Source organism: Danio aesculapii, chromosome 3 (assembly GCF_903798145.1).
Source record: "Danio aesculapii chromosome 3, fDanAes4.1, whole genome shotgun sequence".
Classification (NCBI taxonomy): Eukaryota; Metazoa; Chordata; class Actinopteri; order Cypriniformes; family Danionidae; genus Danio; species Danio aesculapii.
In genome coordinates, this window is record NC_079437.1 from 33,089,454 (window position 1) to 33,115,735 (window position 26,282).

The 26,282-nt window shown below is 36.6% G+C and overlaps 1 protein-coding gene across 2 annotated transcripts in view; it reads right to left on the reverse strand.

Annotated features, from left to right (window-relative positions):
- The window catches only part of cacna1aa (calcium channel, voltage-dependent, P/Q type, alpha 1A subunit, a), a 139,837-nt gene that overhangs the window by 85,653 nt on the left and 27,902 nt on the right, over positions 1-26,282 (reverse strand). For both annotated transcript variants that reach the window (XM_056453760.1, XM_056453759.1), the window contains 9 exons: positions 11,732-11,823; positions 10,253-10,405; positions 9,967-10,154; positions 5,060-5,163; positions 3,438-3,553; positions 3,155-3,211; positions 2,347-2,421; positions 1,323-1,529; positions 19-131 (listed from right to left, as the gene is read on the reverse strand). In XM_056453760.1, the coding sequence (XP_056309735.1) occupies positions 19-131; positions 1,323-1,529; positions 2,347-2,421; positions 3,155-3,211; positions 3,438-3,553; positions 5,060-5,163; positions 9,967-10,154; positions 10,253-10,405; positions 11,732-11,823 (1,105 nt within the window). The remainder of the gene's footprint in view (positions 1-18; positions 132-1,322; positions 1,530-2,346; positions 2,422-3,154; positions 3,212-3,437; positions 3,554-5,059; positions 5,164-9,966; positions 10,155-10,252; positions 10,406-11,731; positions 11,824-26,282) is intronic.

The following is a 26,282-nucleotide window of genomic DNA, read 5'->3' on the forward strand; positions in this document are numbered from 1 at the left end:
AAGACAAGAGGAACTCACAATGCAGTCAAAACAGTTGAAGGAGGAGTGAAAATAAGGTCTGGTGCCCAGTCCATACATCTTAATACACATCTCTGACATAAAGATGCCCAGAAAGATGAACTCAGCAAAGTCTGGATTACGGAAAGGAAAATAAACAGCAAAAGAAAAAAAGTATATTTACAAAGAACAACTTAATGAAGAAAGCATTTAATTAAATTAATCTTGGGTCACAAAATGCAGGCATATTAATAATTTATAAGGTAATAAATAAGGTTTTATAACCGTATCCTTTCATGTCTTTTGCTTCAATAATTATGTGGAGAAATTTATTCAATTGTCTTGTTTTAAAGCAATTGTTTTCACTTGCAGAAGCTTTATGTTTCCTAAAATAATGACATATTTAGACAAATTATTATTCTGTGTTGAATTATTTACTCCTGGGAGATTACCCCGGTGATTGCAGGGATAATGTACATTCTACTGGCTAATACCACAATGTAAATCACTTCAAGATACAAGAAGCTGAAAAATCACACCATCAGGGTTTATTCTGCAATAATACCTGCTATTATATCCATTACATTACATTATTCCTACATGCTGCAGATTTGTCACATGATACTTTAAAGTCCCCATGAACTGGAAGCTGAGAAGCTTTTTTTCGTATTGTGACAGTTCCTAGAGAAACGGAATATTAAATTACAAAACAGTGGGCGTGGATAGTTTTTTTCTACGGCTGGCTGATTGAATGTAGTAAGGTAGGCATTTCATTAAGAAAGATGGGGGTAAGGGTTTGGGGAGATTTATAACAGTCTAACAAACACCTCCTCCTCCTCACCATTTCTGTTTGCTGTCAAAACTCACAATATCAGCAGCGTGATTAAATATTTAGCCACGCCCAATTCCTAAAATATACATAATCTTATAATAATATACATAACAGATTAACTGAAAATAAAGAGGACGTGCATTTTCAGATTTCAATTAAAGATTAGAATGGCAAACTTTTTTCAATGGCATGCACAGATGAATTGTTCACCACAAAACTAGCAATGAGCTAACAGAATCATATGGTTATTTTTGATTTCTTTCTTCTTTAAATGCTTCTGTACCAATGTTCCACTGTGCTATAAGCGTTATGGTTGTGGAGTGTACTCTGAATTATGATATTAAGAACGATTTTTTAGAAACTATTTCTTAATCATTTCTGGCCTTGATTTGAAATGGACGTTAAACATATTTTACATAAGAAAATACAAAAAGTTTGCAAATCCAGGTAGGTCTATTGATGGGTGAAAAGACAGGTGAATAGACAGACTTACAAAGGAAGTCGGAGAGCGTTTCGGGCTGGTCGTAATGAACCACAGCCACACACAGTGTGTTGAGTCCCACCAGACACAGAACAGTCCAGTAGAACGCTTGAGTCTTCACAATACGCCTAATGAAGAATCTCAGCCGACGCTCCTTTTTATGGAAGGAAGAGCCCTCCAATTTGGAGCTTTTCAGACTGCCCCGTGCAAATGGAGAACCTGATGAAGAGGAAACAACAGATAAGATGAACATTGGGGAAATGAGACTCAACACATTTTTAATGAATAGGAGATAAAATGAAAAGAAAAAAACTAGTAATCCAGATTAATATATATAATTTTTGGACACAGTTATAGATTACTGTATAGTAAATTACAGGAACAATCCCCATGGAGAAATATGAGGTTGAGGTTCCGATTGCTCAGAAGAACAATGGTTCCCTACAAACGTAGATGACAGCACATGATGACACAATTTTTTTAATTTCATGTTATGTATGTTTCATGTTAAATTAACCTTTTAATAAACCATGAATTTTAAGCTGTTTTTCAAAATAAATATATAAATATAAATATATGGCAGCGATGCGGTAGCGCAGTAGGTAGTGCTGTCGCCTCACAGCAAGAAGGTTGCTGGTTCGAGCCTCGGGTGGGTCAGTTGGCATTTCTGTGTGGAGTTTGCATGTTCTCCCCGTGTCTGCGTGGGTTTCCTCCGGGTGCTCCGGTTTCCCCCACAGTCCAAAGACATGTGGTACAGGTGAATTGTGTAGGCTAAATTGTCTGTAGTGTATGAGTGTGACTGAGTGTGTATGGATGTTTCGCAGAGATGGGTTGCAGCTGGAGGGGCATCCGCTGCGTAAAACATTTGCTGGATAAGTTGGCGGTTCATTCTGCTGTGGCGACCCCAGATTAATAAAGGGACTAAGCCGACAAGAAAACGATGAATGAATATATATATATGGCCTACAGCTTTTATGCTATATCAGCCCTAATAAATTTACAGATGTGTATGTTATTAATTAACACTCAAGCGCACCTATATCTCCATCTCCATCCTCTGCATCCAGCAGGTCTGTTTTACTCTTCTTAATGGTGGGCCTCCTCCTCGAGCCTGTGTACAACACACCAAAATTACTCAGTTGCAACATAACAATCACAGCATAAAATATTCAACACCATATTTTCCAGAACAATCTGAAACATGCTAACTTGTATTATACTGCAATTTATACAATGTTAAACATTATTTACAGCATTGTTTATTTTAATCATGCAAATGGCCCTGTAATAAAATCCTTAAAAACTCATTTATATTTACTTCATCTTTAGCTATTACTTTAGCTATTTTACATTAGCTATTGACCTGCATTATATAAAAAACACAAAAAGACCATGTTTTTTAGCTACCTTCTTTTAGCTACCTTCTTTAATATGCTACTGAAGAAATATATTATAAAATCTGATTTATACATTAAAACATTACTTTTTTCAAAAATATGGTAGATAGAAAAAAAAATACACAGATTGATAGAAAATATGAGACTTTTAGGAAGTGTAGCATGTATACTACAGTATTTGGATCCTATAGAAAGTCTGACATCTGATGTGAGCTACAGATAGTCGGTCCATGTACATATATGTACTGTAAATGTGCTCATGAACACAACATTAACTGCACTTATGGACATGAAGTATACAATATCACTCCCTCAGCAAAGCCAACATGCTATTGATATCTCTCTTCCTTTACAATGGGAAATCAACACCTAGTCCCAATGAGGGACCAAAGAGAGGAGAAGAGGGGGATGAAAAGGAAGGAAGGATGAAGGAGTTCATGTAAATACCATCAAAGGGCATTCGGTCATCTGGGTCATTGTCCTCGTCAGCCAGAATCACTTCTTCTACACACAATCAAACAAGATTCGAATCAAACCACTGGAAAAATGATGAACGTTGGGATAATTGCTTGTGCTTAAAAAATGCTTTTTGCAATAATTCCAACATTATCAGCACGTTCCAAGACGTACATGTGTAAAGACATCTGTATCAAATGAGAAAAGCTGCTATCTGTATTCTTGGCTTCAGCTGCTCTCCGGAGTATTTAACGGCTCTTTCTATGGCATTTACCTGCTTTGCAGATCCACTCCAGATATCCGTTCAGCTCTCTCTCTATCTGCTGCTGACGCTTCAGCTTTAGGAACTCGCTCCTGTTCTCCACACGCTCCCTTTCTTTGGCAAACTCCCTGTATTACACACAAGCAAGTAAATTAATGATTGCATGAAAAGCATACACACTAGATAATTAGAGATGTACTGGACAATTCATTTTTGGTCATATTAAGATCATCAGAATCACTGGATAACTTTCTTTCTTGATTGTTTGAGAATTAATTTACGACTTGCCCTCATTTGAGTTCATTTGTGGTCAAAATTTAATCAGATTAAAATGAAGGAAAGAATTGTTAATATTGATATTATTATAAGTTGTGTGAAAACATAATCCATAATTAAAAATAAACTATTAGGTATATTTTTAGTCTTCTAATATTCTGATGTTTTTAAATATGTTTAAGCAAAAATAAATGAATAAAAAATAAAATAAAATAGTGGAATATATCAAATTGCATGTATGACTAAGGAATTAAACTGAAATAAACAGTATCTAGACAACACTAAAACTGTTATTCGAGATGAAAATTATTTGTATTCTTTCTATTATTATAGTAAATCTAATTCATATAAATCTGTATGCATGTAAAATACACATTTTGACGTGTATTTTACACATTACTAATGGATATTAAAAATAACTTTATTTATATTCTAAGTACATTTATTTATTTAAAAATTCCATTTATAAAGCCCATTTATAAAATAAACTTTCATTGTTAATATCTAAAGGTATTAAATATCATCATATACGGTTGAAGTCAGAATTATTAACCCCCCTGTTTATTTTTTTCCCCAATTTCTGTTTAACGGAGAATTTTTTTCAACACATTTGTAAATATAATATTTTTAATGTCTCATTTCTAATAACTGATTTATTTTATCTTTGCCATGATGACAGTAAATAATATTTTACTAAATATTTTTCAAGACACTTCTCTATAGCTTAAAGTGACATTTAAAGGCTTAACTAGGTTAATTAGGTTAACTAGGCAGGTTAGGGTAATTAGGCAAGTCATTGTGTAATGATGGTTTGTTCTGTAGATCGAAAAAATACAGCTTAAATGGGCTAATAATTTTGACCTTAAAATGTTTTTAAAAAAAATTAAAAACTGCTTTTATTCTAGCCAAAATAAAACAAATAAGAAAAAATATTATCAAACATACTGTGAAAATTTCCTTGCTCTGTTAAACATCGTTTGGGAAATATTTAAAAGAGAAAATAAAAATCAAAAGGGGGGCTTATAATTCTAACTTCAACTGTATATATTTGTAATATATTTATACGTTCTAATCTTAATACGGATACAGTATGTCATCTATTTATTCGCAAAATTTACAAAAATGAGTGTAATATAAATCAATAATATATTGCCAACAAATTGCAATTCCACAATCACAAAATAGGAATATAGCTATTTGTCACATGTTACATTTCTATATAAGAAATCTAATACATGTATGTGCAATATATGAAAGTCATGCACAGACAATTATACAATGCACCGACAGTGTGAACCTAAAAGAACATGAGAAATGAATTTTAGAACAGCTCACAATCCCCGAGAGACGCTCCTTACCCTGACAGCACACCCAGCACAAGATTGAGCATGAAGAAAGAGCCAATGATGATGAGCGGGATGAAGTACATCCAGTTCCATGCACTCCCTGCAGCATCATTGCTCTGAAACAGCAGAAAACAGCCCCGTCAAAACCATCAGGCAAACATCCAAACATTGTTTTTTCTCTCTCACTCCAGCTGAGAATACAGTTTGTTCATCTGGTTTTCTTTGCACTTGTCTTCCCAAGACTCCATATTTTTTATTGGGTATTTTTTTTATAAAGGTGAACTGGAAATCTGAGCCTGCTAACAGGAGGAGGTGGATGAGGAGGAGGAGGAGGAGATCTCTGACAGCAGCAGTGGCAGATCTTAGGACACCACGTACCATGCGATGTGCAACCTGAGACTGGCAAGCATCTGGCCGGGGCTGCTTCATCTGTGGTGGGCACAGCTGGGCGCTCGGCACCACTGCACCCTGCCACTGCAGAGAGGAACAAATGGGCAGCCATCTTGTGTGGCACTGCTCCACTGGCCGCCTCTAGGGAAGGAGCCCAGGCTACGAAAGCCCAGATGGAAACAGCCCACAAGTGCTGCTTTAGGGATAATGCAGATGATATTACAATCTTTGCACATTTCGGTGTTTAGAAAATTACGAAAGCAGGGTTTTTAGGGGCTAATCGAAATTTTTAATTGTGTCAATGTTTATGTTGGTTAAAAACTGATTTCTATTTTTCCCGGAAAGCAAAATATGATGTTTATTAGAATGCCCAAGCTATTCTTTTCCATATAACGAACATTTATTATGTGCATAGGCTTTATTTCTTCTTTTTGGATCCATTGTTTTTAATCTTTTCTGTTGTATCAGACTATGCTAAAATTCTACTTTTCAAAAAAATCCCCCTTAGGTGACAATAAAGTATAAAACAACAACAACAAAAAATAAATTATCCATTATTCAATATAAAATAAGAATTTTCAATTTGGATTTCATGGTCACGTTTAAAAACTGCTGAAATGTTAAGCAGAAGAAGACATATATTTACATCAAACTCCTTGAAGGTTCAAGAAACTCGAGTACTTTTTTCAGACTTATGTGTATCAAGCATCATTTAAGACAATGTTAGCAACTGTCAACCTTATTTGTAGATCAACCTGGATAATTTTGAGCTTTTGTCAGATAATTTCATTTTCCGGGTTTAAAATAATTTTTGGGGTGGGATCAAAATTGGTGATGTAGCGTGCATCTGCTAGTTGATTGATGACATATCGTTTTCTCATTATTATTCATAGACTGAGTGTTCTTATCCTATGAGAAGACCCTGCTTCTTAATTAATAATAACATCACGCGCTTTCCAATAACAGACTAATATGAACAGACCACAGACCCGGCAAGCTGTGAGACAGCGCACGACACACAGTATTTAGCCGTTTATGAAGGCTTGTATGTGTTTGTTTTCATGGTTTGTTGCATGGCTTTCTCCGCAATCTTGTCAGGGCCACCGATACAGCCAAGCTGTTTGTGTGCAGCAAGCATTTTTGTCAGGAGAGCTGTATGAGAATTGGAGAATGACAGACTTTGTCTTTTATCAATTGAGATTGTTACCATTCAGACACATCGTCTATCGATGCTGCCATGTTCGCACATGTTTAAAATCCTCCAGAGTACCAGCAAGGCTAATGGTAGGAACAGGGAAAGAGACCTGCTTCACGGCTATCCACTATGTATGCATTTTGACCCGGGGAATTAGGAGGAGAGAACTCCTCCTCATTTAGTGTTCATATAAACATGACATTTTTATAATGATATAACAAACTGTGATTATGTATTATATGAAATTACGAATAGCCTATGGTATATGTAGCAGGGCATTAAATTACGTCCTGTTTATTTCTTTGCATTTTAACTTTGTAAACTAAAAGCATGCATCTCTTTAAGTTTGTATTTGATTTTTTTTTATCTTGAGCTGGTGAGATAACTGTCAAAGCCATGCCCACTCCTCCCTCTGCTCGCAGTGCTCCACGCCCATCATGAAGCATTTTTTGGAAAAAATTCTGGGGCAGACTTGAACTGAAAGAGGGGGGTTTCATGGCCCTTTAAAATAATTACTTTAAAATAACCTTTTTTTCTTAGCATGAAGAATATTTAAACTTATATAATATGTTTAATAAAAGTAATTTATATCAAAAACTCAAAAGAACCTGTTAGCAAACGGTTCCATGGATGTCAAATCTGTTTATATAACTAGAGATGCCAATAAAGAACTTTACATAGAACATACATCAATGCATTTAACAGACAGTTTTATCTGAAGCAATTTACAAAAGCAATTAATGAAAGAGCCAGCAATATTTGCAATATAGAATAGCATTTTGTTGTAGCCATGCCTCATTATTATCCTCCATGTCCCTTTTTCTGTCTCTCTTGATCTGCCCTACTTCCTCTCCGTCCGCTCCTTCAGTCTCTCTGCATGTCTGAGAGCTCTGAAAGCCCCAGTATGTACTGCAGCTTTTTTGCTATTAAATTTTCATAGGTTTCTTTCTCAGCAGCTGTAAGAATAACTTCAGTTGAGCAGGGTCTGTTATATATATAGCCCCGTTCACCGGAGAGAGGAGGAAAACAGGAGGAGGGGGGGGAAAAGCTGGGGCAAGTAGAAATCAGCGATTTGGAGACGCAGGAGGAATTAAAAAAGAAACAAAACAAAACAAGGATAAAAATACAGTAAGACCAAATGTGAAATGATGACATCTGGTGCAGAACTGCAAGCCTTAGTCATACGGAATCACCACCCTCAGACTTATTTCTCATTGCCAAGATCATTTTTAAAATAACCCTTTAATCCTGCAGGTAAATCGGCTGTTGATTTGCAGGCAGTGTTGACGTAGCATTGGGATTAAACTGCTCCCTGAGGTAACATCATTAGTATGTGGAAATCTTGAACATGGCATTGACATCACTGGCCTATTTTCTGTGGCAGAGGGCGGGCGAGGAAACGGCGCTCTCTAGTCAGAGTGGACAGGCTGGCCACCTGCGATAAGACTATAAATGCACCGACTCTATAGGGCAGATTTTGCTTACTGTATGTCTGCAAGTGAAAGGTTTGGGGATGTGGATTAGGTGGGCCTGTTCGGTCCTATAGCTTATTTACTTTATGATAATCTCATAGTTGAAGAAATCAGCAATTCTTTACTCTGAGGAATACATTTAAAAAAAAAACGAAATAATACAGGATGTCCAAGTGAAAAGGTGACATCAACCAACCAATCTAAAATCCATTTGAGAAAAAAAAAGTAGCGGATGAATATAAGAATGCTATAAGAGCGTGTAGGAGTGCTGTGCTGCTATTTAAAATGCAGCAAATACACACACTGACATTCAAACTGACAAAATGACGTTCATAAAATAAGGTTGCATATTTGAGTAATAATATGGAATTTTTTATTTACAATTGCAATATGAACCTTGAGAAATCAATTTAATTTGCTGATTTGCTTATCAATACACTTTTTCATATTTATTACGAGACACAGAGAGCCTTTGTAACATTAGAAACTGCCTCAATTATTTCAGTAACATGCATTGACGAGAGATCACCTCATCATTTATTCACACTCAAATTGTTCTAAGCATCTGAATGTCTTTCTTCAGTTAAAACCAAAACAAGATATTCTAAAGAAAGTTGGAAAAAAAACAATGACATTTATTTTAGGAACAAAAATACTATGGAAGTCAGTGCCCGTTTTTCCAGCATTCTTCAGTTTCTGTTTTCAACAGAAAAAAGAAAATCAAAACTGGTTTGAAATAAGTAGAGGATGAGTAAATGATGGAAGAGTTAGCACGGTTTGGTATGGGTCACCTTTATCAGGCTTTTGTATCCACTGCCAAAGTGTACCAATATTACCCTTTTGGTGGGCGTGGTGTACGACAAAGTTGCAGTCGACATCATTGTCGCTTCAAGTAATATCAAAGTAAAGCTGTATGGGTTGTTTGCATATCATACGAGAAGCACTTTTCACAGAATAGAGATTTTATACACATATACCAATTACAGAAAACTACACACAACATACATTTAGGTCTTATTTGGGTTCAAAAATAACACGAAACATACAGTTAGTGCAAACCTCTCCTCTCTCACATTTGTCTGCTCCTGAAAAGATGTCAGAAGCACTTCAATAATCTCGCGTACGTTATTATCATCAGCTCAAGTTCGTTTTTTCAAATATAGAAGCGCAGCAAGCACACACGAGCTGTCTCGAGAAAGTGAAACCACTCGTGCTTTAAGATGGCCTCGTAAACAACAACAGGACACGACAGATCCTCTTCTTGGCTTTGTGGCTGTTCCTCAAGACGATAAACAAGGTTTGTTTGAGCTGGGTTCGACAACGGCTTGTTATTATTTGTATATATTATTACGGTGTAATGTCTCGGCTGTGTTTTTAAAAATGGCAGTTCCTTTGTTTTCTTTCTCCTGGCTTGTATGCACGCTAGTGACGTATCTCTGTAAACCAATAGTGCTCAGCTGCGCTTCTGGTTCTGCCTTTTGGTATCCTTTTGTTCTGCTAGGTTTATACACTTTGGAAAGGGTACCCAAAAAGTGGTATGGTGCGGTTCAGTTTTTGGTACCTTTTGACAGTGGAAACGGCCAAAAAAATGTACCAAACCACACCGTACCATACCACTCAGTGAAAACAGGCAATTATACTTAAAATAAGATTTTGGTTAAAAGAAATATTGAATTATTTATACTTATGGTCTCTTTTGTTTGGGGTCATTTAAATCATCAATCAAGAAAATACAATATAATAATAACAATAATAATAATAATAATAATAATAATAATAATAATAATAATAATAATAATAATAATAATAATAATAATAATAATACTGTATGGCATGATTAAAAAATTTGCAGTGCGACTTACATAGTACAGCAGATCAGTCCAGCCCTCCATGGTGATGCACTGAAAGACTGTGAGGACGGCAAACAGGATGTTGTCAAACTGAGTAATACCATAGTTCGGTCCAAGCCAGTACTTTTTGCATATGGTTCCATTAGGACATATTCGAGCGGGAACCTCCTCCCCACAAGGAAACTCCTCCCGGATCTCATCTAATAGAAAGACCAAAACACAATTAATGAAACCGTTATACTTGAGTAGCAGTTTCGAAGATCATAAAATGAGGAAGTCTCTGAACAAACAGGCCTACCGGTGATCTTATCAAAGCAAGTGGTGTGAAATTTGCCCATGTAGAACTCCAGACCAATGATGGCGAACATGAGGATGGCAAAGAAGAGCAGCAGACCGATCTGAAGCAGAGGGATCATGGCCTTCATGATGGATTTCAGCACAACCTGTAAGCCTGGAGGAAAGAAAACAAGATTGTTGACAATAGCTGCATATCTGGACTAGCCATGTTTCCAGTTGTCTAAATTTCCTTGAGGCCAATGGCTGGGTTTTTCTGCTGCTGAATATCTTGGGTCATAGTGGGTTAGCTGGGACTTTGGGGTGGGGTGAAAGGCAAAGATTGAATTTGGTTGAGTCAAGTAAAAAAAGATCTGCAGCAAGATGCCCATTTCGCTAATTTAATCACGCACAAATGTAGAGTACAAACACAGACAGTACTGATCAGTTGAAGATGCCAGGAATTTCTTTAGCATTTGGGCTGAGGAGAATATTCAAAGACAAATTGAGGGTATCTGCTGAAATGAAGGTGTTTTAAAGTAGACTGCTAGTTCAGGGATAGTTTAAAAAGTTGCATTGTATAAAGCCTAAAACTTCGCGAGGATCAGATCGACGATCACAGAAAAAAATTCCTATGGTTTAAAATTATGCACGGTGCGCTGGGTCACTGAGCCACTGTTAGTGAAGGGACCACTTGGTATGCAATTCCAACTAATATTACAGTACTGTAAATGAGTAAAGAAAAAAAAATCTATGAAAAGTACATTTGTATGTATAAATAGACATATCATATAATGCTGTACAGTAGCACATAATTTGTTCGCTTCTGTTATCTTCATCTTGACCGTTTAGTGATTCTGTGTGATTCTGATTTCTTCCTGTTGAACTAGGCAAGTTGTCTTTTATTTGATTCGAGGACCATACTTAGGATAAGGTTTTTTTGTGCTGCACTGTGATTTATTGGCCACAAAGTGATAAAAGCTATGATTTCGGCCTTGCTGCTGGAACTCTGGGGCTATTGGCCCCAGCAGGCCTGATGAAAGGCCTGGCTCACACTGGCTTGACAGTGGAAAAGTGGCTATGGTCAGAGATTTTAGTCTTTGTTTTTTGCAGTATAAGTAATAGTTTAAGTAAGTATAAGTAAGACAGTTTGTAATGTAGCACAAAGGGTATAATGCAAACTGCAGATTATCATATTTCAAAAATAGCGAACGAGCATCATTAAAGTAAGAATTATGAATTGTGCACTATATTGGAATTCTCTCAGGTCATGTTACAGTTTTGTAGGATGAAATTTCATTTTCTATACACAAAACTCTCAAACTATATTTCTGGTTTGAAGACTTTAAATCATGCAACAAAAAGTAATCAATGCATCCAATGATGGCAACATATCCACTTAAGGTTACATGAAACAGACGTTTGAAAATATTTTGCAGAGGAAGTTCAGGTTTCAGTACCACACCAGCATGTGAATGAGCAAATGGAGAAATATGCCACTTACTGGGAATCCCAGACACAAGTTTGAGAGGTCTCAACACTCGAACAGCACGCAGAGTTCTCAGGTCAAAGTCTGAGCCCACGGTGGAAAGGATTCTGGACAGATATAAAGAATGAAAGTTAAAAAATATGAAGTCAGTGCAGGTTTAATCTAGGATAATGTGGTAAACAACAGCCTTTGTAATAACAGAGAGCTGCATTTAGAGACAGTTTTCATTCTGAGCTGAAAAAATAAATAAATGGTTACAATGACAATGGTGTGTGATGTGAGCTCATGTAAATCAGTTTACATCCAGACTAAACTAATGTCAATTCTGAACACAGACAAAATTACAAATCAGTCATTAAATTAAACCATTTTGCTGTCATGATATCATCAAAGTTGCAGCCAATATAAATCCCCTTTTCAGCACATCCCAAATGTTTCAGTCACGTGCAAAAAAAACAGCTTGAGATTTTTTTAAAATTTCTCTTTATGTTACCTTAATGCGTTATCCTGCTGTAAGATGGATGAACAGTAGTTATAAAAGGCTGTGCATAGGCTGTGGTGTTAAATAATGCTTAATTAGTATTTAGGGTCCCAAAATGTGCCAAGAATACCATTATTACACAACCAGCCACCTGAACTATTGATCTGCGCGGGACTGAAATTTTAATCCCGCTCCCGCCCGTTCCCGCCAGGTTTTATGACGCACCCGACCGCTCCCGCTGTATATTCAGTCTTTAATCACCCACTGCCTGACCCTCCCCGTTTTCTACTCGACCCAACCGTTCCCGCTAAATTTAGATTTGGTTTTCAAAATATCACGTTAAAATTGGACACTACCAAAAGAGAGAGATGACAGATAAAAGTGTAGGTTGCGCAAGGATTGTAGGCTAAATGTCAGTTTTGTTTGCCCTTTTGTAATGAGACATGATTGCCGGGTGACGTGCGGTGAGGCACTGACTCTTTCAGTCAGATTTACAAACATATCATCTTAATATATTTGACAACAACCAATTGTGTTTCATATATCATACCAGCATTATTTCTTCGGAAGAATGTTTAGCGATTAAATAGGCCTCCCAAAAACACCCAGCTGGATGTTACAGAGTCCAGTCAGCCTATTACAAGCGACACACACACACACAGAGAGAGAGAGAGAGAGAGAGAGAGAGAGAGCACCACGGTGGATGAGCACGCTCTCTCTCATTCACAAGCACACACACACACACACAGAGCACCACGGCAGATGCGCGCGCTCTTACATTTACATTTAGGTGCTTTACTGGTATGACAAATAACATTTGTATTGCCAAAGCAGTTCATCTTTGCTGCATACAAACAAGACAGTGCAAAAAGGGCAGTAGTGCAAAGCAGTAGCGCTCTCTCGCATTCTCTCTCTCACACACACACACACACACACACATACTACGGCGGATGCTCGCTCTCTCTCTCTCTCTCTCTCTATCTCTCTCTAGGGAGCACACGCTCTTTCTCTCGAGAGCACTATAGGTAGGCCGCCCGCTCCCATTACACCAGAGTTCCCGACCGCTACCGTGTTTTATTCTGAAATGTATTCCTGCGCTGCAAAAAAACTTGTCGGGTCCCGCGGAACAGCCACGGGAATTCAGACCTCTAACCTGAACCATAGATCGAAGGCAGAACAGACCCATGCTTTCATGTGGTTAACACCTAATTCTGATCTTACCATTCAAATTTTGCAGCAGAATTTGAGACTTAATGAATCAGGCAATCTTTTTCTGTATTGTCCAATTTTTGAGAGCCTGTAGGAATTGTAGCTTCACATCTCAACCACATCTATACAAGCCTAAAGCATTGAGTTCCTGCCATGAAGCTAGCTTTTTGAGATTTATGTTAACCAGTAGTTGAACAGGTGTACCTGATAAAGTGGCTCTAGAGTGGTTTCCAACTACCTATTTTATGTGCATTTTAGGACATTACATAATTAACATTAGGTGGAAACAGCTAAATGTACATAAAGATGTACATTTTACATCATAAAATTCAGCATAATTTTATTTTTATTTATTATGGAATGAGACATAAACTGCGATGGAAATTCCTTGTTGATCTCCCAAAAACATGTCACTGAACTAACCAGTCTCCCGAGCACCAGTCTCACCACACACCATCAGTAATGCGGTTTTAATCATTTTTAAATACCTGAACGACAATCTATTGTCAAAATGGAATTAAAAAAACAATTCTCTGCCAGAAGCTACTGAAAACATTAAGCAAAAACGATGCAAGGCAAACTTTTATAGAGGAAAGAATAGCTACATTGTTTCTTTTTCATCCATTCATTCATTTTCTTTTTAGCTTAGTCCCTTTATTAATCAAGGGTCGCCACAGTGGAATGAACTGCCAACTTATCCAGCATATGTTTTATGCAGCGGATGCCCTTCCAGCCACAACCCAACACTGGGAAACACCCATACACTCTCATTCGCACACATACACTACGGCCAATTTAGCTTATTCAATTCATCTATAGTGCACGTCTTTGGACAGTGGGGGAAACCAGAGCACCCGGAGGAAACTCCCACGAACACGGGGAGAACATGCAAACTCCACACAGAAATGCCAACTGACCCAGCTGGGGCTCGAACCAGCGACCTGCATGCTGTGAGGCAACCGACTGCGCCACCATGTTGCCCGCTGTTTCTTTTTATGCTTGCATTTTAAATTACTTATATATTGTGCTACTTTCCCAGGATTGAGATTCTTTTGAACACATAGAAACAGTCTTTTATTAGCAAATGATTTATGCAATATTCTAATTCTGTGCATAAGTTCAATTTGCAGCTTTAAAAACAGCTACTGTGATCATATTTGTACACATCGGATCATCATCACCATTTAAGAATACGATCCAGTTGGTGAATTGAGTTTGCAACCTTTGAGTGATTAATTGTGCAGCTCTACCCTACTGTGTGTGACTCTAAGACTATGGACTCAAACTAAGTAAGCAGTGGGCATTAATGGTTTCAGAGAGGATGGCACACACTGGCTGTCCCCCCGCAGACTGAATGTCAGAGGTCCATGCGCAGAGAATAGAGATAAATGTGGGCACCGCTGCTTTGTATTCATGTGACCTTTATTTGTGCAGGAAAGTCACTGGAAACTGATTCTGTGTAGTGATAACATGCAGAGAAGAACAAAGATGCGAATCCAACTGAATCAATACAGCACCACTGATACTGAGGCATATGACATGGGAATTTTAATCAACACTCACACCCACAGACGTAGCAGCAAAATATCCATTTTAAAACCATGCAAAGCTCGTTTTTGGACAGAGCTGAAACTCTAAACCAGCTTCAATAGGCCTGCCATGGCCTTCTGGAAAATGACCCTTGAGATATTGTCTAAATTTGCATTAATATGAGTGTCAACGTTTGCTGCAATCATTGCTTTCAGGTAGAATAAACAGCAAAAGGCATTTAAAAACTTAAGGACACTGATACAAATACACTGATACGTACAAAGTGGCAGCCATTAGAGAGGTTAAATAATGTCTAGCTTTTCAGTTAATATTACTGTAAACCGCCAACTGAGAATGAAAGAGGAAGAGAGAAAGCAGAGCAGAATGGGAGGAGGTGAAGAAGGAGAGCCAAAAGGGGTTGGAGCAGGAAGAGGGAGCTGAGAGAGGGAGGAGCTGGAGGAGAGTGAGAGGAAGATGCTGACTGGCTCATTTATTTCCATCTCTCCTCATCTATTTATAGAGCCGCAGTCTGAGAGCCACCACTGTCAGCTGTACCTGACTTATTATACAACACTTTCTCACCCAGTCTCTAACACACACACACACACACACACTTGTTTTGGGTGAAGACCTTTCATTGACTTCTGCTGTTTTATAATGAGGAAATTTTCAATTATCATGAAGAATTTAAAAAATGTTAAGTCAGTGATATTCAATGAAGACGACGGTTGCACTACATGAACAAATACAATAACATTACGACACACACACACATATAAATATTATATATATATATATATATATATATATATATATATATATATATATATATATATATATATATATATATATATATATATACATACATACATACATACATACATACTTCACAGTGCTCAGCATATATAAGTACACCCCTCACAATTCTATCTTTTAAATTGATATTTTTAATAGGATGCTATACAATATTATATCTGTGCATATACATTAGATTAGTCAGCACTGAAGCAAAATCTGGAGCTTATCTAACAAAATAACTTATAAAAACAATCCAAAAACTAGAACAGTAAAATGTATATGTAAAAATATTAAATATACATTTAAAAAAGAGGAAAAATCGAGAGAAGCAAAAAAAAGGAAAAATTTAGTTACAATATTTTGCTTGAATTTAATTGTGTTGTCTTGTCTATGTTTGGTGACTAAAATGTTATTTTAATAACAGGGTATATGCAGGAATCCTAAAGATAATTTCAATACCATTTTAAGACTTTTTAGAATATTTTAAGACCTCATTGCCACTTTTTTATTAAGTTAAGTTAATTTATTAGGTTAAGATATAACTAGTATCAAACCTTTAACTTAATAAACAGTTGTTAATAAACTGTTGTCATTTAATAAATGAATGGAGCACAACTATGCAACAGAACTCAGATAAGCTCAGAAGAATAATAAGATAAGCTCAGAATAAGCTCAGAAGAATAAATTACGCGATTGTTTTCAGCGACAGGCTTCAGCCATTGTTTAAACTAATCTTTCTTCCAACCAGGAGTACGCAAACTCACCTTTTCCCATTTTGCCGACTGTTTCCCTCTAGGGTTTCGCTACATGTGGAGAGAGTCACATTACCTTACGGCATTTGTCGCAAATTATGTGACATCACTCAGACGGAGGAGCTTGGCCTAACGCACCCCGGCCCTAACCAATCGCATGGATTGAGCATGCTGTTGTTAATATTAGGAGGAAAATTAATAAATTTATGCTTTTTTGGAGTGAAACACTTTGGACAACGCTTGAACAAAATTTAAGACCTCGTAAAAACACGATTAAGATTTTTAATACCTTTTAAGGGCCTTAATTTTCTCATAACCAATTTAATACTTTTTAAAACCCTGCGGACACCCTGATTAAATATGTCTGTTTAATAAATCTGTTTTATTCAAATGCACCAAAATACATTGCCTATATTCACTGAGAAATGGAAACAAATATTAATTTTCAAAATGTGATGTAGTCAATTATGTTGAGCACTGTATACACATAGCACAAAACAACAAAAGCACACAGACACACATACACAACAGTTCTAGTGGGCTATTGGGCATGCTCTAAAAATAAAATAAAATAAAATAAAATAAAATAAAATAAAATAAAATAAAATAAAATAAAATAAAATAAAATAAAATAAAATAAAATAAAATAAAATAAAATAAAATAAAATAAAGGTGATGCAGTGGCGCGGTGCTGTCGCCTCACAGCAAGAAGGTCGCTGGGTCGCTGATTCGAGCCTCAGCTCAGTTGGCATTTCTATGTAGAGTTTGCATGTTCTCCCTGCGATAACGTGGGTTTCCTCCGGGTGCTCCGTTTTCCCCCACAGTCCAAAGACATGCGGTACTGGTAAATTGGGTAGGCTAAATTGTCCGTAGTGTATGAGTGTGAGTGAATGAGTGTGTGTGGATGTTTCCCAGAGATGGATTGTGGCTGGAAGGGCATGCGTCGAAGGGCTAAGTCGAAAAGAAAATGAATAAAATAAAATAAAATAAAATAAAATCTGTGCTAACTGTTCAAATTACCCTTAAATGGAGACCAGCACTTATCTAAATTCATGCCCTATGTAAATTCAAATTAAGATCCCTGGTTGAAAGGTACACAAAGGGTCTGTTTCTTCTACTTAACTGGATATGCTGAAAAAACTGAACTTAGGAGGTTTAGGAGGGTGGGTGTGTGTGCTCTAGTGGCGTTCCCTGAAGAACTGGCAGACTGGCTATACGAGATCCAGAGGAGGACTCACAGGTGTTTACACTGCACTGACAGGGGCAGCCTACCGGGAGGCATTTGCCAATCCATCTCACCACAATCCCGGACACACACTGAGCGACTAAGTATGGCTGGGACTGAGAGAAGTTCTAAGGGAAAGTGGCAGTGTTTTTTACAGCAGGAGATGTAAATGCAGGTCAGCACTGCTATAGTCTGTTTAGTACACAAGGTTATGTTTACACTAGTGCTTTTTTGTTTTAATATACACAATAATTTATGGTTAAGCCTGGCATACACACTACTCTGGAGTTTTTCTACACTTGAAAACGGAGAGATCTAGAAACTCTACATAGCTTTCAGAAAAAAATGTAAATGAAGGTACAAGTGAGCAGAGCCAGCAGTAGCCATCTTCTCAGCATGTCACTGACCACACATCACTCCTGAATAATCAAAAATGGGCAAGGAAGTGGGTGCAACTATAGATGCCTGCTTGCACTTTTCTTAGATTGGTTATTTTCTTCAGGTGAAAGATTTAGCACATCTTAAATTCAAGTTATTTGTGTCCTGGCCAATAGTGCGTGGTTATATAAGGGCCGAGACACACAAAGCAGACGGCAAACAACTAGCCTTAATGAAACCCAACTGTGTTGTCACCTCATGTTGGATTGCGTCTTAGCAAAAACTCTCGCGATCTGATTCATTGCTGAATAAACAGTCACACTGCTTTTTTCAGTCAACGACCGACACCAATTCTACATACTGAATCTGCCAATGAGCTCTGACGTTAATCCGACAAGAATCGATATGTGGAACTAATCAGAATGTAAGATGTTTTTAGCTCAACATTTACACCTATACATACTAAACCTACAATATGTTGCATGTAATTTAGGCTATAATAATTTGTGTTTGACTTATTAATTGTATTCCCTGAAACATCTGATTTAACTTTCAGTCTACTACAGACAAGATTTGCAAAATTCTGATTTAAGCTCTGACAATCTCATTCACTTCTGAGTACTAGTAAAAATTAAATGATTAACTGCCAACCTGAACATGTCTTTGTACTGATTATAGCACTAATAGCACTGTTACAGTTTAATTTGATAGCTGTATATAGGCTGTAATTTTGTATAATAATTTTACAACTTCTCTTAGCCTCTAAGATGCTTGTAATGTGGATAAAGAGCTTTTCTGAAACACGAAAAGCCGGTGTGGACAAGGATCGTTTCATTTAAAAATGCTGTGTTCAAATGAAAACATGCTAATGTAAATGTAGCCTAATTATACAGTACCAGTTATGAAGTCAGAAATAAATTGCCATTTTTTTTGGTTGTTTAGAGAGATGATGAGAAAGACTTCCTCACCATACACCATATCCCCATAGCAACCAGCAATCCCTCATTCAGACAGTTTCTCCGGTTACTGGGCCCTTCTCATTCATAACTGTTGCCATGGGAACAGGAGCCATTCCTCATTGATAGAATCTCAGCATCACTGCGCTAACAAGGAAAATGGGGAGCTTTGAGGGATTTATAAATTCAAATAATCCACAGTAACATGTTATTTTAAATAATAAATAGCAACAGCATTAATTCTCACTGTATGTATGCATGTATGACAACAATCCTATTTAGCCATGAACTGTAAGTGAAATATTAGCTAAAACATTTCATAGGAATTTCTCTCTCCAGAAAGGACCCACAAATCCATGCATTAACAAAAGCAGATTCCCTTTTGGGTCCTCAAATAATTCTCATGTTCAAATTTCCAGCCCTGAAGGACAATATCAGTGTCCTGTTTGTCCTATTTCTCTGTACATCTACAAGGTCCACGCAAGGTAATGTACACACACACAAACACGCACACACGCACACGCACACATGCACGCACACGCACGCACGCACGCACACACGCACACACACACACACACACACACACGCACACACACACACACACACACACAGAGGTCAAAAACAAAATCTTTCAAGCATCTCAAAACTCTTTTTTTCTACATTATTGTGTTCTGATTGACTGCTGTTCTTCTGAACAAAAACATGACTTTCTTACATTTATTTATATCATGATTTACTCTCTAGAAATTCATTCAGCATACGTTTATTTTATGCAACAAAAAAAAATCTTGTCAAACATATTAAGAACAAACAATAATTTGATGATATATTAAAAGCCAGTATGTAAGGTCAAAATTTATCTTCATAAAGCAAATTATTTTATCAATAAATATTTCTATTTTGTCACTTTTCCTCAAACAACTGGGTTTTAAACTACTTATCTTCAGGAAATTGTAATAATTTCAATTAGAATAAAATTTTGTCTAATAATTTATTCTTTTTTATATATATATATATATATATATATATATATATATATATATATATATATATATATATATATATATATATATATATATATATATATATTCTTTTTTTTTTTTTTTTTTTTTTTTTTTTTAATTAGCACATTAGTTTAGGATGGTTGTTTCATTTTTATATAAATGTAGAGTATCTGTCAAACTGAATTCACATTATTTTCCAAAACATTTAAGTGACCGTCACACTTACAAATCCCCTATAAATTCATAGTACAATAAATCACCCAAAAAAAGGGGGGGCATATTACTAAAAGGGTCAGAAACTTCCCTTTTAATTTTTTTTCTTTTATGCACTTATATTCTTTTTTCACATCATAAAAATTATATCACAATTTAGAAGTAATAGGCTAATATCTGTTCTGTTTTGACCCCTCAGCAGGACTGTTTGAATACCTAAATGGATTATAGACATGGAGGTAAATGCCCATTCACATGGTTGGCAAACAGTTTCCCATATTTAATTTTTTTTCAAGGCTTTGCTCTAAGATTAGGTCTCAAATTTTGCATTAATGTTTGACAGCTTTCATCACTGCTGTGAATTAGGTTAAAAGACTTAAACACTCAGTACATACCATACCATCTGTAAGAACAGACTAATACTTGTTTAAAAGCAGTTGGTTCCTCAGCCTTTTAATTTGTTTTCACCTATGATGAAAATCATCTTTTGTAAGCAGTTTGGACAGAATTGTGTGTGTCCAGAGTCATATTGAAGTGATCTAAAGACAATAAGTCTCTTTTTTTAAATTTCCTGATGTTAAAATAGGATCCAAATCCCAACCAGAGGCCCACCACAACGTGACATATGAGTGCAGTTTCCCCCTACCATCGAATTGATTAACAGCCTCATATTAACATGTCTCCACAGTAACACGTATAATCATATCAACAGGACAAGATGTGCGCAAAGCAACTGGGATTAAAAGATCCGTTCAGCTCGCTGTGATCATCAATCATCATCAAATGTGATCAACAATGAGTTTTACAAGTTTAAAGCGTTTTTTTTAAAACAGTGCATGCTTGTAATGAAGTCAGTAAAATCGCTTTCGCAGTTCATCACCACAGCGGCATGTCAGTACAGTTACAAAAGATGCTTCAATCCTGGTTTGTGGACTTTGAATCAGGCTTATTTTGTACAATAACATAACGGATATCCATACAGCAGTGGATATTAACGTGTATCCCGTCACATTTGCCGCACAAAAACAGTGCCATTGTGACATTGTGTGTGGCTCATCGTTGTAGAAATGCTTGAATTAACTCCAACAAATACATCAAATAATCATTGGGAAAGTTCTTACTGTCGTATTTCTCACAAATGTTATGTGAGAGCTGCTTCCTTCATGTCTGCCACTGTGCTGTTTATCTGACGCAGCCGAGGCAGAGACTGTGGCACACTTTGACAGGCACGTGGGAATGGTGGGTGGGGAGAACCAGCATTAAAGGCACTGGCAACAATAACAGCTACAATGTGTTCAAAGCACATTGATAATCTGTAATAAATAATCTGATGGCTGTTTTGAGCTGAAACTTTACAGACACATTCTGGAGACACAAAAGAGTTCTTAAATCATGAAAAAGGGGGAAAACATGTACCCTTTAAGCATTTTAACCATTTTAACCTCTATGCTGATAGAAAATCATTTCATATTGCTTTTGCATACAACTTTCAAGAATCTTACTGTTTCACTATTATACTCGCTCACTTTCCTTCAGTTTAGTCTCTGCTTTTATCAGTGTGAACCGCCTGAAAAATATTTCCTAGGATGCTTGTCAATATAGTTGGAACTTTTGCATTTAAGCTGATGTATCAGTTTAGTAAAGCTGAACTGCATTGTTTTTACCATTTTAATAATTTAACCACACTAATGGCACATATTATTCGCTTATGTTGTAGCTGCTTCATGTTGCGGTTGTTTTACATCAAATGTTCAGTATATTTCTAACGAAAAATAAAGAGAAAAAGAAAGAGGGAAAGGAGAAAGGTATGAATGCATGTTAAATCAAAGGACAAGGGCTGAGGTGTTGAGAGGGACGTATCATTTCATCTTCAAAGTGTTCCTCAACTGAAAGACACATCCGCCATTTACCTACCACAGCAAAGAGTGAACAGCTGTGAACGAAGAGAGAATATCAGCGTGTGCGAGGAGAGAGAGAGAGAGAGAGAGAGAGAGAGAGAGAGCTCGTGTCTCAAGGCTTTGCTGGATGATTGATCATCTGCAGTAGTGAAAAACAGGTTACTGCAGCAGCTCCTGCATAGACCGCTCTCATTGGTTTGCTCTGCTTCTCCCCTCACTCTCTCTCTCTCTCGTTCTCTCTCTCTCTCTGCCACTGCTTGTTTCCAACCTACTGCTTCTCCAGTTGCATCTTTTCTATTCTATTTGCTAAACCCTAGGAAACATGGGAAGACAAACCCAAGATCAAGCTGCAATTCATTCACCAGCCACAGCAGCTGCTCTCGCTCCTTCTTGGATTCTCTTTTACTCGCTTCCTTTTCCTCTTTCACCCTCGCTTACGGTGTATTTGTTTTTCATCCGAGTCACAAATACACATCTGTTAACTGCTCAGCCTACTTCAAATGTTCAGTGCGCTTGATGAAGACTCAGGAAGGAGGGAGTAGAAAGAAAATGGCTGCAGTAGGCAAACGGGGCGATAGCTCTCCTCCCTACTGCAGCCAACACACCCTCTGACCCATTTACACACACACACACACACACACACATACACACCGTCTCGCAAAGCTCAGATGGGAGACTTTCATTCTGTATGTATACATATAAACACAATACATATAGATGGAGGACCCAGTATAACTAAGAAACTTTGCAAATATATATAACAGGGTAAGTATGGTGCAGTGCTAAAATATACATTTTCAAAACACTCTTGTTTTTATGCTGTCTGAATTTCTCTTTTATTTATTAGCAATCATGCATACAATAATTAATAATAGTTGACAATTGACATTTGCATAGTATACATACTATACACAATGAAATTATAGTATAATACAAAAGTTGTCTTGATTAACTTTCATTGAAATGTAATAAAAATTTTACAAATATTTTCTTGAGTGTTGAAATTTTACTATTTGATCTCACGTACTGACAAATATAACAGCAGAAATTAATATTATAATATTAATATTATAATTAATATTCTTTATATTTAAGATATTTTTTAGTTGCAAATGTATTAAAATTTGTCTTCTGGTACTCCTACTACTACTCCTACTTACCCTACTCCTACTACGCCTACTACAACTCCTACCACTTCTACTACCACTCCTACTACTACTACCACCACCACTACTAATACTAATAGTAACAACAACAAAACCTGAGTTGGCGACACAGTGGCTCAATGGTGTGCACTGTCGCCTCACAGCAAAAAGGTCGCTGTTTCAAGTCCTGGCTGGGTCAGTTGGCATGCATTTCTGTCTGGTGTTTGCATGTTTTCCCCGTGTTCACATGGGTTTCGCCCGCAGTCCAAAGACATGCGGTTTAGGTGAATTGAATAAACTAAATTGGCCGTAGTGTGTGTGTATGGATGTTTCCCAGTATTGGGTTGCAGCTGGAAGGGCATCCACTGTGTAAAACATATACTGGATAAGTTGGCGGTTCATTCCACTGTGGCAACCCCTGATGAATAAAGGGACTATGCTGAAGTAAAATGAATGAATGACTGAAAACTGAGTTTTGTCCTGTTTCTTTCAAGTCAGTGCTGGCACCATATGGAGACAATTATATTTAAAATTAGATATCTACTTTATATTTTGTTTAGCTTAATGAGGGGATATTATCATGAATTTATAAAGAATTACCTATTAAAAAATACCTGCATTACTTTCTTGATTTTGAACACATAGCTTTCAACTCAAATCTTGTTAATTTCAACCCTGTTAAATCAAACATTCATTCATTCATTCATTCATTCATTTTTCTTTTTAGTTTAATGCTTTTATTAATCAGGGTCGCCACAGCGGAATGAACTGCCAACTTAACCAGCATATGTGTTACGCAGTGGATGGCACATAGAAATGCCAACTGACCCAGCTGGGGCTCGAACCAGCGACCTTCTTGCTATGTCATATTTTTGTATTATTGTGTATTACACATAATTAAAACCATATTCTTGTTAAATGAAAATATTTGTATAAGTCAAAGATTACCCCAAGATTATTTCTGAAATTTAATAAATATTTCCTTGAAAAGTCAGTAAGTTTAAAGCAAAGAGAACAACCCCACTCACACATATATCCCATTCTTCAGTCCAAATGAAGTACAACTCACAAAATGACAGAGCTGAGAATCAGTTCACTGCTGACGTGATGAAGCACGTCACATGATAAATGTTTTTGCCACACGAGCCTCCTGCACATTTTTCACAACATTCACCATGCGTTAAACTACCAATAACAGTGCAGGAGACCCTGCGCTTCTGTGTTAGCCATCATGCTAACTGGGCTTCTACGGATGATCAATTGCGCTTGTGAATTGTAGGTCAAGTGGCAATATCAGCCTGAGCAAACCTATTAGCACCTTTGCTTTCGGCCCAGTTCTCTAAATTACATGCTAAATGGGATATATTAGTAAATTTGATGTGCAAACAGAAATATTATATAGAAAGGCTATAGCTAACATGAATGCTGAAGGAGAGGGACATTCAGAAGTAATGTACTATAGGAGGATAGACATTGATTTTGACAGTAATTGTCATATATATATATATATATATATGGTATTCAAGGTTTTGATTTAGCCCCACTTCTGTTCTCCTTTATGCTACCGCTAGATCAGATTTTTTTCATAAAAGCAGTGTATCATTTCACTGCTACTCAGACAACACAATTGTATTTACCATTTAAGTAAAATGACTGTCTTGGAAAAGGTGTAAGCTTGTTTTAATAAAATTAAGGAAAGGATTTCTACAAATGTTTGGACTAAACAGATCCAACATTAAATTGAATCTTTTTGGTCCCCTAAAACTGGCGATGTAGCTTAAATTAAACAGCGTCCCTAGATGCCTTTTAGAAGCACTGCAAAAATAACATACAAATGAGAAATAAATGAATAATTTAAGACGATACAGACTACAAACAAGTCAAATGATCTGCCAGTGCAGTAGGACCATTATGTTAAAGTTGTCTGTGTACAAAGGAAGCAAGAACTTAAATGCAACTAAAAACAGGTGTTCATTAATTCATCCATTTTCCTTTGGCTTAGTCTCTATTTCAGAGGTCGCCACAGCCGAATGAACCACCAACTATTCCACCATATGTTTCACACAGCAGATGCCCTTCCAGTCACAACCCAGTACTGGGAAACATCCATACATGCACATTCACACACACGCACTTATACACTACTGATTTATTAATCCAATTCACTTACTGTATACTGAATGTCTTTGGACTGTGGGGGAAATCGGAGCACCTGGAGGAAACTCACGCAAACACTGGGAGAACATGCAAACACAGAAATGCCAACAGGCCTAGCCTTCTTGCTGTGAGGCAACAGTGCTAACCACTGAGCCACTGTGCTGCCCTAAAAACGGGTGTTTATTTAACAAATCAAAATGAATGATGGCACAATGAGAAAAAAACAAAAGCCATGTACTCACATAACACAGGATGAGAACACACAGCAAATGAGAGCTCATTCATCATGTATTCACATAAAACTAAACACAAAATTAATCATTAGCCATGTGCTACATACAATGTCAACACAAAACAGAAAAAAACAAAAAACACAAGCACACCATAAATCAAAAGACACCATGTGCTCACCTATGCATCATGCATGTTCAATCCTGTCGCCGAACTAAAACCAAAACCAACTTGACCAAAAAGCCTTCTTAAATATACTAACGCTTATTGTAACATAACATAACATAACATAACATAACATAACATAACATAACATAACATAACATAACATAACATAACATAACATAACATAACATAACATAACATAACATAACATAACATAACAAAACATAACATAACATAACATAACATAACATAACAACATAACATAACATAACAACATAACATAACAGAATGTACTTTGTCTCCAAAGAACAAGTATAAGTTTGATTGAGTATTTTTAATGTGCAAATTTAAAACAAGTTATTACAACTAAAATAAAATCTAAAAAATACAGGCTGGTCTTAAATTACATCTCTGATTGTAATTG